Source organism: Heloderma suspectum, chromosome 16 (genome assembly GCF_057233095.1).
Source record: "Heloderma suspectum isolate Gila_16-S chromosome 16, 16-S_ref, whole genome shotgun sequence".
NCBI classification, from domain to species: Eukaryota; Metazoa; Chordata; class Lepidosauria; order Squamata; family Helodermatidae; genus Heloderma; species Heloderma suspectum.
In genome coordinates this window covers 19,774,911-19,788,538 of record NC_139473.1, presented here as the reverse complement: position 1 = coordinate 19,788,538, position 13,628 = coordinate 19,774,911, and the positions used below count along the sequence as shown (strand labels likewise).

General features: G+C 55.2%; 1 protein-coding gene across 3 annotated transcripts in view; it reads left to right on the top strand.

Annotated features, from left to right (window-relative positions):
- The window catches only part of AP2B1 (adaptor related protein complex 2 subunit beta 1), a 99,666-nt gene extending 86,454 nt beyond the window's left edge, over positions 1-13,212 (top strand). For all 3 annotated transcript variants that reach the window (XM_084822987.1, XM_084822988.1, XM_084822989.1), the window contains 2 exons: positions 9,655-9,809; positions 10,408-13,212. In XM_084822987.1, the coding sequence (XP_084679113.1) occupies positions 9,655-9,809; positions 10,408-10,482 (230 nt within the window). In that variant the 3' untranslated portion in view covers positions 10,483-13,212. The remainder of the gene's footprint in view (positions 1-9,654; positions 9,810-10,407) is intronic.
- The last annotated feature ends 416 nt before the right edge of the window (positions 13,213-13,628 follow it).

Sequence of the window (13,628 nt, the reverse complement as noted above, 5' to 3'; positions counted from 1 at the left end):
CTCTTTCCCGGCTGAGCCTGGCAGCCTGATCTGAGCGGCGCAAGCAGGAGGAGGAGGGAAAGGCAGCTGAGGCAGCCTCTGTGATCGCTGTGGGAGCAAAGCCTCAGTTCCGGGGAGCGGGGAAGCCAGCCCGGCCAAGGAATGCAGCACCGTCTTGTTCATCAGGCGTGACCCACTTTTCAGGCTCCCGCTCTCCCGCAAGCAGAGCAGAAGCGGAGGATCCTGACACAGGCTGTCGCTTCCCCCAGTGACAGCTGGCCCCCAGGGAGGCCTCCCCTGCTCCAGTCCGTGGGAGAGAGACCCCTGATCTGGGAAGATGGCTGCGGGCAACATTTGGAACGCGGAAGGGTCGTTAACCGCCAGGCACACGACAGCACGGGAAACAGAAGCAGGGTGATCGGTGCTCTGGGGGCTGTGTTCGGGCCAGAATTCCACTATCCCATGGAGCAAGGGTGGATTCTGGTGTTGGGTGCAGAGACCGGCGTCCTCAGAGTCTCAGCTTTCATTAAAAAAAATACAAGTTTCTAGCCCTTAACATTGGCCTACCAAGATTGGCCTGAAAGGTTGCGAGCAATGAATGGTGAAACGAAGCCCTTAAAGCTTGCAGCCCGTAGAGTAGGGGTGCAGAGAAGCTCTTTCATTCCGAGGGCAGAATTCCATTTCAGAGAAGCTTTTTGGGGGCCACATTCCAGCAGTGGGCAGGGCCCAAAAGAGCCCTCCCCAGCATATTTCAACTTAAAGCTCTTCCTGCCAGTAAGTAAGGAGAGGCATTTCAAGCTTTTAGAATGGGGGGGGGGGAAGACTGCAGAAAAGCCCCACAAACACCAAATAATTGGTGGGGAAGGGGCGTGGCCAGGGAAGGGGCATGGCCACCTGAGGAACACAGTGGGCCGAAATTGGCCCCTGACCCTCGGGTTCTGCTCCTCTGCCTTAGAGGAAGCGGAAAAAGAAAGAGGCAACTAAGAAAGAGAGAAAGCCCAACAATGCCATTCAATGTGGATGGCACTTCACAATGTAGCTGATACACCTGCAGCTCCCATTACCCCTGACCATTGGCCATGCAGGGTGGGCCTCATGGGTGTCAAAGTCCAACAGCATCTTGGGGGACTGCCGGTTCCCAACCTGTGGTTTACAGGGTATCATAAGGAAAACAGGGGCAGATTCCTGTCCGAGGAGCTTGTGGTCTACATTTCAAAAGGTTGGGACGCCATGACACCGAGATGGCAGTGAGGGGAAGCTGGGGAAGGATGCGGGCTCTGTTCATTCACACAGATGCGGGCCTCGCTTCCGCGGGAGAGGAGGACGAAGGGGCTGTTCCAGAGACAAACCAGGAGAAGAGGTTTGTAGGAAATGCTGGAGGTGGCACCGGGTGTATTCAGGCGGAGTGGTCCAGGCATATATACCACCTCCAGTACCAGAGGCAGTCTGCCTGTGTACACCAGTTGCTGGGAACATGGGTGGGAGGGTGCTGTGGCACTCCTGTCCTGCTTGTGGGTTTCCCTTGGGCAGCTGGTTGGCCAGTGTGAGAATAGAATGCTGGACTAGATGGATCCTTGGTCTGGTTGTTTTTTAATTGTTAAAGAAAGGAAATTCTGCCATAAGGCTGAAGTTCTAATAATCTCAAACCTAAGATCAGTGCTTTTAAACTGTTCCTGATCCACGATCCCATGGTAGCCATTTTGTGAGACCACCCACAACACACTCAAACTTCCTGATGTGCCTACTGACCCAATAAAATGTAGTGATGGCCACCCATTTGGATGGCTTTAAAAGGGAGTTGAACAACTTCCTTGAGGAAAAGGCTATCCATGGCTACAAATCTTGATGGTAAAGGGCTGGATGCACCTGATCTTGTCTGATCTCGGAAGCTAAGCAGGGTCAGCCCTGGTTAGTACTTGGATGGGAGACCGCCTGGGAATCAGGATCCTGCATGGAGCAGGGGGTTGGGCTCGGTGGTCTTGGAGGCCCCTTCCAGCCCTATGATTCTATGTGCTACCTCCAGTACCAGAGGCAGTGAGCCTATGTGCACCAGTTGCTGGGGAAGGCTTGTGGGTTTCCTGTGAGCAGCTGTTTGGCCACTGCGGGGACAGAATGCTGGGCTAGGCGGACCCTCTGCTGGTGCTCTTCAGATTTGCAGGATGGCAAAATTTGCAGAATAGGTTGCCCAGCCCCGCTCTGCGTTCAGCATTCCTGGGAAGCAAAATCAGCCCATGTGTCTCAATTAACTTCAGTTGCCCAATTCATTACAAGGGCAAAATTCGGTTACTATGGAGTGAGGGTTTTTCTCTCCCTTTTCCTGACTGCAGCCATTCTCTGCTCCTAACAGTTGCTCTTTCCCACCCGCTTCCCTTGGCTTTTTTTTTAATGTTCCAGTGCGCAATTATCGCCACAGCAGAGCAAAGGCCTGCAGTTTCTGAGGTGGGAGGGGCCACACAGTAGTAGGCCCGGGAGCTGCCCAAGATGAACCGACGCACTTTTTTTGTTGGCCGACTTTGCCACCTCCGCCTCCGTTTGGGGCCTCTCGGGCAATCGGTAGCAGGCTGTCCGCTTTCCCGGGCCTGCTCTGCCTCGCTCCGTGCCGCCGCCCCCGTCGTCAATTACAAGGTCGCCCTTCGGCGCCAAGTTCTTGAAATATGTCGGGGAGCCAGAAACATAACAATTAAGTCGACAATAGGAAGGCGACGGCCTTTGTGTCACTAACAGCCGGGGGTTTCTCCTGCACATGTCAAAAGAGCTTCATCGATGCAGCAGCGAGGGCGGGCGAGGCTCTATTTCAAGCTCCGTCGCTGCGAGAGCAGAGGACGGCAGCAGCGAGGGAGTTCGGGGGGAGAGTTCATTGTGCTCGCTTAGAGGCTTTGGATTGAATGCTCCCCCCCCCCCCCGACAAAAGGGATGTTTGGGCAATGCCAGATCCTGTGCCTAGAAGGTCCAGAGAAGCCATATCCGGGTGGCGGAGGGAGCAGGGGGGAGCAGCAGTGTGCGGTGTCGTGGGTGGCAGGCCCTCCTCCGTCGACCGGAGTAAAGGCAGAAGGCGCGGAGCATTTATACCTGGCCAACCCAGACAATTGCACCTGCTGAGGCTGGTTCAGTGGCTGCGGCCCTATCTAGAGAAAACTGACCCAGCCACAACGACACATGCCTTGGTTACATCCATGTTAGATTGCTGCAATGCGCTCTGCATAGGGCTGCCCTGGAAGACTGTTCAGAAACTGCAACAGGTACAGAATTTGGCCGCCAGAATGCTCGTGGGCATGAGGCTTTCCGGTCCTGTGGCTCCCATTCTGTATCACTGACATTGGCTGCCTGTTAGTTATGAGGCCCAATTCCAGATGTTGGTTTTGACCTTGACAGCTCCCCGTGGTTTGGGACTACGTCCTTTGAAGAACCGCCTACACCTGTATGATCAGTGTCAGGGGTCCAGCAAGAGCCAGTAGGATGGTGGGTACTTTTAAAAAGGAAGCTTGGAAGACACATTTATTCCAGTCTGCATCTGGTGTGTAAACACCCTTAGCTGCTGAGGCTGTGTGTGTGTGTTGAATTGTTATCTGCAAGTTAATCTTTTTGCAGTATTGTAAGCCACCCAACTTGCGAGGGCAAGCACACCTTGAAAGGCGAGTTTAAAATCTTTTAACTATACTAAATAAATCCAGAGGCAACTGAAGGGGAGCAGGAATACTGCTGTAGGCACACCTGCACAGGTGTTCCACATTCTGCCACCTGAAAAGCTGGGTCCCGTGACCTGCCCAAATTTTACACATGGAGGACGTGCGCCCGCTTTGGCTGATTTCCACCACCTCACATCCGTCATGCTGCAGGGGTTTTAACCTTAATTTGTGCAATTAATTCTGGGCTTTCTAGCCAGGGAGCCCTGTGAGACACTGACCCTTCAACCTTCAGGCGCTGGAAAACTCCCTCGGCTGCCCCTCTGGCTTTGCAGGTTTCGGGAGGCATTGCCTGTACACCTTTCAGCCAGACCCTTGCTGCCCTGAGGACTAGGAACATGCTTTTTACTGAGCAGGAGGAGATGTGTAGTCCCAACACATCCGGAGGCCAGTGAGGTGGGGGAGGCTGGGGAAGCCTGGGGAACATGGAGATATTTTCCCTACTCAGTGGTGAAGTTCAGCGGGTAGCCTTCGGCCGACCACTCACTCCTCCTCTCCTCCAACCTGGCCAGCCTCGCAGGGTTGTTGCAAGGCTGAATATGATACATTCCACATACCTCAGTCATAACCCCCTAGAGGAGAGGTTGGGGTGGCAGGAATGCAGATGTGCCTCATTTATATGAATAAATAACCTCGTGGAGCTTTTCCTTCCTGGGCAGGATCCAGATGCCAGCGCTGCTTCTGTGGATCCTTGGCATTCTGGTCGCTGCTGTCTAGCACCTGCCCTAGTCCATCTAACCCAGGGAGAGGCCACCTGGCGGCATCCTGATGTTTTCGATAGGTCCCATCAGCCTCAGCCAGCATGGTCAACGGTTGGAGATGATGGGAGTTGTGGTCCAAAACATTTGGAGGGCCGGCAGTCCCGTCCTCCGGTCCTGGACCCAGGTTGTCTTCTCTGGCTGTCGGCAGCTCTCAGGGGTCTTGGGGAGGGTGTGGGTGGTCTCTCCCCCAGCTCAGTACCTTGAGATCCTTTGAGGCTGAGATGCGAGGGGTGGGGCCCACCAGCTTCTGCGCACGTGCCCCCCCCCCGCCCCAAGCGCTGTCTGTCTCGTCAAGCGACGGTGGCGGAGGTATTTCTCACTGCGCGTGTGCGGACCCGGGAGCAGAGATGCCAGTGCAACGGGCGGGTCGGTGTGTCCCGCCCCTGCCCCGGCACCTCCGTTCCCCCCCAGCCCCACCAAGCGCTCTGCCCCATCCAGAGCCAACCCCGCTGCAACTTCCGAGCAAGCGGCTGCCGATAAAGGCAGCCCCATCACGTGGGCCCAAACTGCTCGGCCTGCTGTGTCAGGCGCTGCCAGGCAACCAGTGTTGCCTAGCAACCGTGCTGGATCCCCAAGAAGCTGACATCGGCCTTGGCATATGAGGACCGGGCGGGGGGGTAGCGGGGGGGACAGACTGGCTGGCATCGCTAGCTGTGAATGAAAGGGGAGAGTTCAAGCTCCCCGGAGCACGCCTTTAGTAGTAAAACAAGGGACGCTGACGTGTCGGACTACACCTCCCAGCACGCCCCGGCCCATCCGACCCCTCTGGAGGGCACCAGGTTGGGGAAGGCTGGGATGTGCAGCTGGCACATCCTCTGCCCCAAAGAGCTTCCAATCAATTCTAGGCTGACAGCACAGCCCTCCACCATCTGGCGCCCAACCCAGCACAAATATTGCCGGGAGGGGGGCAGCCTTCGTTCTCAGCAGGCGACGTGAGATGCGCGTCCCATCTCACGCTGGGTATCCAGGTTCATCTGAGCTGGGAGAACACACTCCCCCCCCCCGGCGCTTCTTTCATTCTCTTTCTTTCTTTTCCCTTCTGTTTTTGTCTCATTTTCCCTCTCCTCTCTCATTCTCATTCTCTCTCTCCTCCCTCCCTGCTTGGCTCCCACAGCAGCCAAGATCGCTGCAGCGTGGGGTCAGTAACCTTGCCTGCATCAAGATCGCCGTGGGGGTGGGGGGCAGGTGACATCCTCTGGGCTCCAGTGGTTCTGGAACAGCAATTTTTGCCCCGCTGCCCAGCTGGAGTAAAGCTCCGTGCTGGGTCTGCAGAAGGGGCCGGACCCCCGGCCTTTCCAGTTAAAGCATTTTGGGAAGCAGGCGATGGGAGTGCCCCATCCCTGTTCAGGAACCTGTGCTGTCACTGCCAGTCAGAGCTGGCAAAACTGGGCTGGATGGATGAGTACCCTCACCTGCAGAAGGTAGCTTCCGGCGCTCCGAACTGCCTAGCAGAACCACTCTTCAGAAACTCCACCAAGAAGGTAGTTGGAGGCACTGCCATCGCTGAAGTTTTCGGGAGGGCTGTAAAGCCTTCCTGTTTCACCAGGCCTTTAAGCGAAGGTTTAAATTTTCTCTGGTTGGGTTGTCATGTGTGTGATTTTAATTATGATTTATTATTGGGGTGGGGCGGGGGCTTGTTTACACCGAACGTTGAAGAGCGTCATATGCTGCTTTGAGCTCAGTGAAAAAGAGGTTTAATTCTTCTTTTAAAGAAATACTTGGCTGATGAATTAAGTCTGGGGTCTCCATCGTGGTGTCCCTGGGCCACAGTATGTCCACCGAAGCATCCCTTGGTGCCCACCAGGTTCCTGGCCCCTCCTGACTTTTATTTTATTTCTTGAGGGGTTTTTTATTAGAAAAAACAACTGGAAGGCTGGCATGCTGCTCCAGCACCATCCTTATTTGAGTCCAAAGGAGCGGTTTTGGGATTTGGCACTCAGCCCCCACCTCTGCCTTGTACTGAGGTTCTTGGCCAAGTTACTTCTCTTTTAGCCTCACCAGTTTGCCTTCTGGGAAATGAGTTTTCTGTACACCGGCCGTGCCTACCATGGCAGCCATTTTAGGAAGGGGCAATCCCCGCCCTGTGGCAGCCATTTTGTGAGAGCACACGTGGCCCTCCCTCAAATGTGCCCTCTGACCCAAAAAGCTCTGTGACCCCTGCTGCCATGGCTAATTGCAGCCACAAGGGCATCAGACCCAAAGTCCATCTAGTCCAGAATCTGGTTTCTCACAGTACCTAGCCAGATGCTTCTGGGACGAGCACAGGCAGAGCGTATCAGAGGCAGCATCCCTCCCTCGTTCTTGTTTTGTGCCCAGCAGCTGGTATCCTACAGTAGACTGTCAGATGGATCCTCTCTGAATTTGTCTAGTGGTCTCTCGCTTAAGGTGCCGCTGGCCCAACGGATCCCTTGGGTTTTGATCAGGTGATCCCTATGCAGGCCACGAGAGCGGCACAGCATTAGTTCCGTGGAGCTTTCTGGCCCTACCCAAGAAGGGGAGAGAGTTGAGAAGAAAGGGGCTCTTTACCCTGTTATCGCAGGAGACCCAGGTAGCAGATCAGGCATGGCCAGAGAGGGCTGTGCTTCCCCCCGCATGTTAGCTAGAGGGGCTGTACAGCTGAGCATAAATTTCTGAGACCACAGCCTGCATGGCTCAAACCAGAAGTCCTCTGTGCGTTGCAGTCGGGTGATGCTGGCCACCTGCTGTATAGCTCTGATATCTGATCTACTCTGGTGGTCTTGGAACCTCCTCACGGGGGGAGCCACCAAGCATCTCCCTCTGTGCAAAAGACTGGCTACCCACCTGCATCGGACAAGGGTTTTGCAGTGTCGCATTCTGTGAGGTGCCTTGGGAGGGTTTTCCCTAAACCAGTCTTTTAAACCAATCAGTCAAATAAAATAGGGGAGGCCTGGGTCCAAATCTCCACTCAGCCATGAAGCTGATGTCAGGGGTGGGAGTGGGGAGGGGGGTGATTTCGGACCACTCGCTATTTCTCGACGTCTCGGGTCCCCTTCTGTAATTTTTGAAAGCTTTAACAGACTATATCTCTTGCCGGCTTCGCAGCAAGCGTGATCCCCAGGTAGGATCGCCAGTTTTTTAATTAATTTATTTATTATTAAATTTATTAATCGCCCATCTGGCTGGTCACCCAGCCACTCTGGGCGATGTACAACATACAATAAAAACAGTTTAAAACAATAAAATTCTACAATAAAAACATTTGTTTCCACGTTTTGTCCTGGAGATTTCAGGGATCATTTTGGTTTTGCCAAAAAAAGGGGGGATACAGAAAAGGCTGCCTTTTACTGTGTCTGCCTTCTGCTGAGTCCATCTAGCCCAGTATTGTCAACACTGACTGGCAACAGCGGCTCTCCAGGTTTCAGGCAGGAGTTTTTGCAGACTTCCCGGAGATGCCGGGGATTGAACCTGGGACCTTCTCCATGCAAAGCAGGGGCTCGTCACTGAGCTACAACCCCTCCCCTAAATAACAGAATTGATTTGCCTCCTAGGGTTGATCTGAACTTTACGGCCTGCGGGTGTAACCCGATTTCCAAAATGGGAACCTTTTTTCCCCTCCACAATCATCTAAACAGCATGTTTCTGGTCTAGGTTTGGGGAGCTGATTTTTGCAGGGCTGACGTGCAGGTGGTCGTAGGATGGGAGGGGGCCGCTGGTGTCCCCCTGCATTTCAGAGCCCTTTGGTTCCCTGGGTTGGGGTGAGTTGGGTTTTTCCTCCCTCTTACCAGGCCAGCGGTTGTGGCTTTGTGTCTGGGGTTCTGCATGGTGTATTCCCTGGGTGAAGTTGTATAGAGGGAGGGGGATGTAAGTCCAGGAAAGGGTTAGTCGCTTCTGTGTCTCGGTTTCCGCAGCAACCAAGAAAAGACAAGAAAAGTCCATTGGATTGTGAACCTGGGTACCGCAAATGTGTGTGTGTTGGAGAGAGACGGAGAATGAGTAGACGTTGCATGAACTTTTCAGCCAACCACTCCAGAATGTAGCAGGGGATCCAACACCAATCTGGTCCGCATATATAAATATATGTATCTTGCTCCATTTCCATGCTTCGCTTTGGACCAGAGAGCCAACATTTTGCAGCCAGGGGATGGCGTGGGGAGGCATTTTTACAAAAGTTGGGATTTTCTGGCAATTCTAGGAGAGCCGCATGCCTGTGTGGGCTAGGGACAGTGGGACTGGTAGGCCAACTCCTCCGGAGGGTGCCAGGTTGGCAAAGGGTGCCCTAAAAGTGAGGGCAAGTAGGGGTGACGTTGCCGGTTTGGCAACCCCTGGATGTTTTGATTATGAGCCCCTTGTAGTCTGAGGCCATCTTCCCCTCCAGCTTCTCCTGAGGGTGACACGCGTGTCTACAAGGATGTAGAGCCCTGTGGTGATCAGACAAAAGGCACATCTGCTCCACCCTGTCGCCTCCGAAACCCCCCAAAGCAGGGCGTGTGGCCTCCTCTTCCAGCTGTTGATGCTCAGCGATGGGTGCCATATAGCCATCATGATTCACAGCCACGGATAAATCGCCCAGCCTACACATCGTGCTTTCAGACACGCTCTCAAGTGGCCACGGAACGTCTTGGTGGAGCCAGATACTGTTGACTCTCAGGAGCCCGCCCCCTCCTCACTTCCAGGGATGTCTCTAAGTCGCCCCCTGTTTCTTCCTGTGTTTATGTCAGGGGTGAGGAACCTCTTTCAGCCCAAGGGCCAGATTCAATTTCTGAGAAGCTCTGGGGGGCCACATTCCAGTGGTGGGCGGGGCTGAAGGCGAAGGGGGTGGGGCCCAAAGCAACCCCCCCCATACAAACAAACGCCAGCCTATTTTAACTTAAAGCGCTTATACTGCCAGTCACTGAGCCTTAGCAGAGGAAATTCGACCTTTTGGAATTGGGGAAAACCTGCGGAAGCCACAAAATGATTGGTGGTCAGGGGAAAGGGGATGGGGGCCAGTGGAAGAGGGTGGGGCCATCTGGTAAACCCCGGATTGGCCCCACAGACCTGAGGTTCCCCACCCCTGGAGTAGACTCATTGAAATCAATTGGACTGAAGTTGGCCATGGCAACCTTAAATCCCAGTGATTTCCATGGGTCTCCTCCTATGCATGACTTTGTCTTGATCTGCCCCAGGCTGTCCTCGAGGGCAGCCCCATGCAGAGCGTACTCCAATGGTGCTGAACTGGTTGAGGTGCTCATGTGATCTAACGAGGCTTTCCTTCCTTCCCTTCCTCGAAGACACCGTTTCCAGCAAGCTCCAAAACAACAACGTTTACACCATCGCCAAGCGGAATGTTGAGGGGCAAGACATGCTCTACCAGTCCCTGAAACTCACCAATGGCATCTGGATCCTGGCCGAGCTGCGCATTCAGCCAGGCAACCCCAACTACACGGTAAGGGGCCTACAAGACGCCTCTCCCCTCCCTGGGCTCCCTTGGATTTCCAGCCTTGCCCGGATAGGCTCTGGAAGCAGTGGGGCCCAGTTCTGACCATCCCTTTTGCACAAGTTAACATGAGATGCCTAGTCCTCATGAGGTGATGATGCGTTAGGTATTTGCATTTCCAGCTTCTCCCAGTCAACCGTCCTGAGGTCAGGTAAAAATGTGTAAGGGCTCAAAGAAACTTTACTTAATCATATCCATTTCAGTCCTTTGGGGCGCAATCCTATGCACATTTGGACAGAAAAAAAGTCCTACAAGTACAGGTGCGTAGGATTGTGCCCCTATTTTGGCCCCGCCCTTCTTGCCTTTGGCCCCACCCACCACTGGAATGCGGCCCCGGGAGCATCCCTGAAATGGAATTTGGCCTTGAGCTGAAAGAGGTTCCCTACCCCAGCTTTAGGGAGTGAGCGGATGACGGGGAGGGCAAGAAAAACAGGACGAAGGAGGACTCGAAACCTCCATTTGCAGCTTCTTCCCCCGCCCCTGGGGTGCTGTACCGTGCAGAGAACCTTGAAATAAACCAATGCCCCACCCCACTTCTCTCCCACAGCTTTCTCTGAAGTGCCGAGCTCCTGAAGTGTCCCACTACGTCTACCAGGTCTACGATGCCATTTTGAAAAACTAACCCAATAAAAGCTGCCGCTGACGCCTGACCACGTGGCGAATCGGGGGGGGGGGCAGGTCCATACGCTCTGCCGTCCCCCCTTTGTCGGCTCAGGCCAAGAACACTGCCAAGGCGGGGGCCGGCAGCTCTGTGTTGCGTCTGCGATCTCAGCCTGACCTGCTGAGGCAAAACCAAGGTAGCGAGTAGTGTTCCCGTGCTGGTATCTGTAGGGGGGAGGCCCCATTTGATACTTTTAGCCTCTGTGACCAGTTTGTAACCACTTTGCGTCACCCGCTCTCCGCAGTCCTGTGCCACATCTGTCTCGTTCGTTCGTTCTCGTGGGCTTCTCCATTTCGTGCCAACGCTTCGCGTTTTCTAAACCACTGTAGGCCTCTAGTTGGTATTTTGTAATATGCACCCTCGTTTTAAACACACACACACACACACACACACACACACACACACACAGTATATCTCTGCCAAGCCAGAGACACTGGAGACAACACCACACCACACGCACACACAACACTGCACTTTATTCTTTTGTATTTGCGCACTTCTGATTATGGTTGGGGTTGTTTTGTTTTGCAATTAACCGGCTGTCTCAAGCAGGCAGAGGTACAGGAGGGAGCATCCGAAACAGGCCAGTCTGACCGGAAACAACGCTTGGGTGTAGATTTGTTCCTTGAGAGTTCCCAGCTTGCTACTAGTTGTAACCTTTTGGGGATTTGAAGCCCACTCTGCCCTTCCCGCCAACACCCCCACCCAGGACCGAAAATCTCACCAGCCGCACACCTGTCATGGCACAGGGGTTTCTTTGGCTCAAGCTGCATTGAATGGCTCGGAAGGGGATCTGTTGCTGCTGAGCCCCCGGAGCAGAAGGCCGTGGGGAAGGCCAGCCCACTCCCACCCTCGACGTGCGCCGCAGTGCGGCATGTATGTCACAGAGGCGCAGTTCGCAGCAGCATTTCCTGATGACGTTGCGCATATACGAGGCCATTAGGAAAGATGGCAGCCAAGGACCGCAGCTACCACGAGTCGGGGTGTGTGTGCAACGGTCCAGTAGGGGGCAACAAGGGTTTAGGAAGTGGCTGAGGATCTTTGGTCTCCTCTGCTTGGCCTGGTGAGCTTAAGGGTGGGTTTTTCAGCCCGGTTGCCTTTCCCCCCACATTATGGGTCCAAACCTTGCCATAGCAGGCACCACCAGTCTCCCCTGCCCTTCTTTGCCACCTCTGTGCTGGATGTTCCCTGGAGACAGGAGATAGCCGCCAGGTGCCCATGCCCGAGCGGGACCCTGGCGCGGCTCAAGCAAGATCCCGGCCATGGCCATCCCACCCTACACGTTATAAAGCATCGGCTGGCCTTTCCTGAGCCGGCGCCCTGCAGGTGTGTTGGACTACAGTGCCTATCATCCCCAACAGTGGGCCCCACGGGCTGGGGCTGATGGGAGTCAGAGTCCCACACATCTGGAGGGTGCCTGGCCCCGGTTCCCTGTGCTTCCTCAAGGTTGGGGTGAGGTCTCCCTAGGTAAGGTCACGGGAAAGCCCCTACTGGGGGGGAACCTGTTCAACCCACTCACAGCCTGTTAGTGTGAATTCCCATGGCCATTGCAGTCTAACACCTCTGGAGGGCACCAGGTTGGGGAAAGGCTGGAGCAAGAGTTTGGGGAAAGGCAGGGTGGGGAAACACTTGTCCGCTACCCCCACCCCTGGGTGCTGAGTAGGCCCATCAGATCCAGCTGGCCACCGCATTGCAGCCTTTGACTCCAGGTTGCCAGTCCAGGGCAACCCACATTCCCTGGGATTGGCAGGGTGGCCTCGCCATAGCTTGACCTGCCACAGCCATTCACGCAGGTCGCCAGGACTGGCTCTCGGAGCTCCGGCCAAGCTCAGCCTCTCGGAACCAGCGAGACCCTTGCAGAGTGGATCTGGGCGCTCCCTTTGGCTTAACCCGGCCCATGGCGCTCCCACGGTGGACATTGCCTAGGCACAGCCATCTTGATGACGGGGCCTGTGTCCCTTGCTTCCCACGCCTGGACTGAGCAAGAGACCAAAAGGGACCTCGTGGTGACTCCAGTTTGGGGAGGGAATTTGGGGGCTAGCTCCAGAGGTCCAAGAGCAGCCTTCGCCAACCAGCCGCCCTCCAGGAGTGTGGCACTGCCACGCCCATAAGTCCCACATCTGGAGGGCCCCCAGGAGGCCAAGAAGCTGGTTTCATGGCGAGAAGGCCAGGAGCACCTGTCAAGGTTGCCACGTGTGGACGGCAGATCTCTAGCACGGAAGGGTGGGAGTTTGGCCAGATCCTGAGGAAGCTGTCGTGCTCAGATGCCCCTCCTGACAACCAGTTTCGTTGCATGTCTTTAGGAGGTGGTCGCAGTCGTGTGACCGAGCGGAGGCTCTTTCACAGGGGTGCGTGAGATCCTGGGGCAGTGCGGGGGGGAGATCTGGTAGCTCTTCCACATCAGAAGTGGCGGTGTGAGGTGACACCCCCAGCACAACCTGAGCCACTGTCCAGAGGCTGGAGTGAAACAAGATGGCGGGCACGGCCAGAAATGTCCACCACATCCGTCCCTCCCCCCCCCCCTCTGCTGGGCCTGTGCTGTGTCTTTTGTCTGCATGCTGTGATGTGTGGGGTGGAGGGATTTTTGTCATTGCTCACCATTGCTGCCGTTTCATCACTTGGAGCCGGTAGACTCGGAGGGGAGGGGGAATCCAGCTTTGCCTCGAATCATCAATAAATGTCCTTTACACAAACTGGCGGCCTCTGGCGTGGTCTGTCTTCGGAAAGGGCGAGCCATGGCGTTGGGGCAGGCAGGCTTTGCGGGATCCCTGCTTCCTCAGGGCCCTCGGCAGCTCCTGCCTAATCTCGGCTGAAGGGGCGCAAGCAGCGATGCATGGAAAATCCTGAAGTGCGGGTGCTTATCGTGACCGTCCTCATAGCCACGCCTCTGAGGAGAGCCCCCAAGCCCCAGCTGCCATGTTGATCCATGGCAACAAGCCAGTGCCAGCCGTTGTATCTCCGCCCCGGAGCAGGTCCTTTGTAACGCCCTTGGCCCCCACGCAGGGCCAAGCCAGCCCCAAACCCTTTGCATTACAATGGGGGGAAATGGGCAAACATTCATTCCCCCTGCCCCCAGCTCCTGTGAGGATCACAGCTGAGCTCAGAGG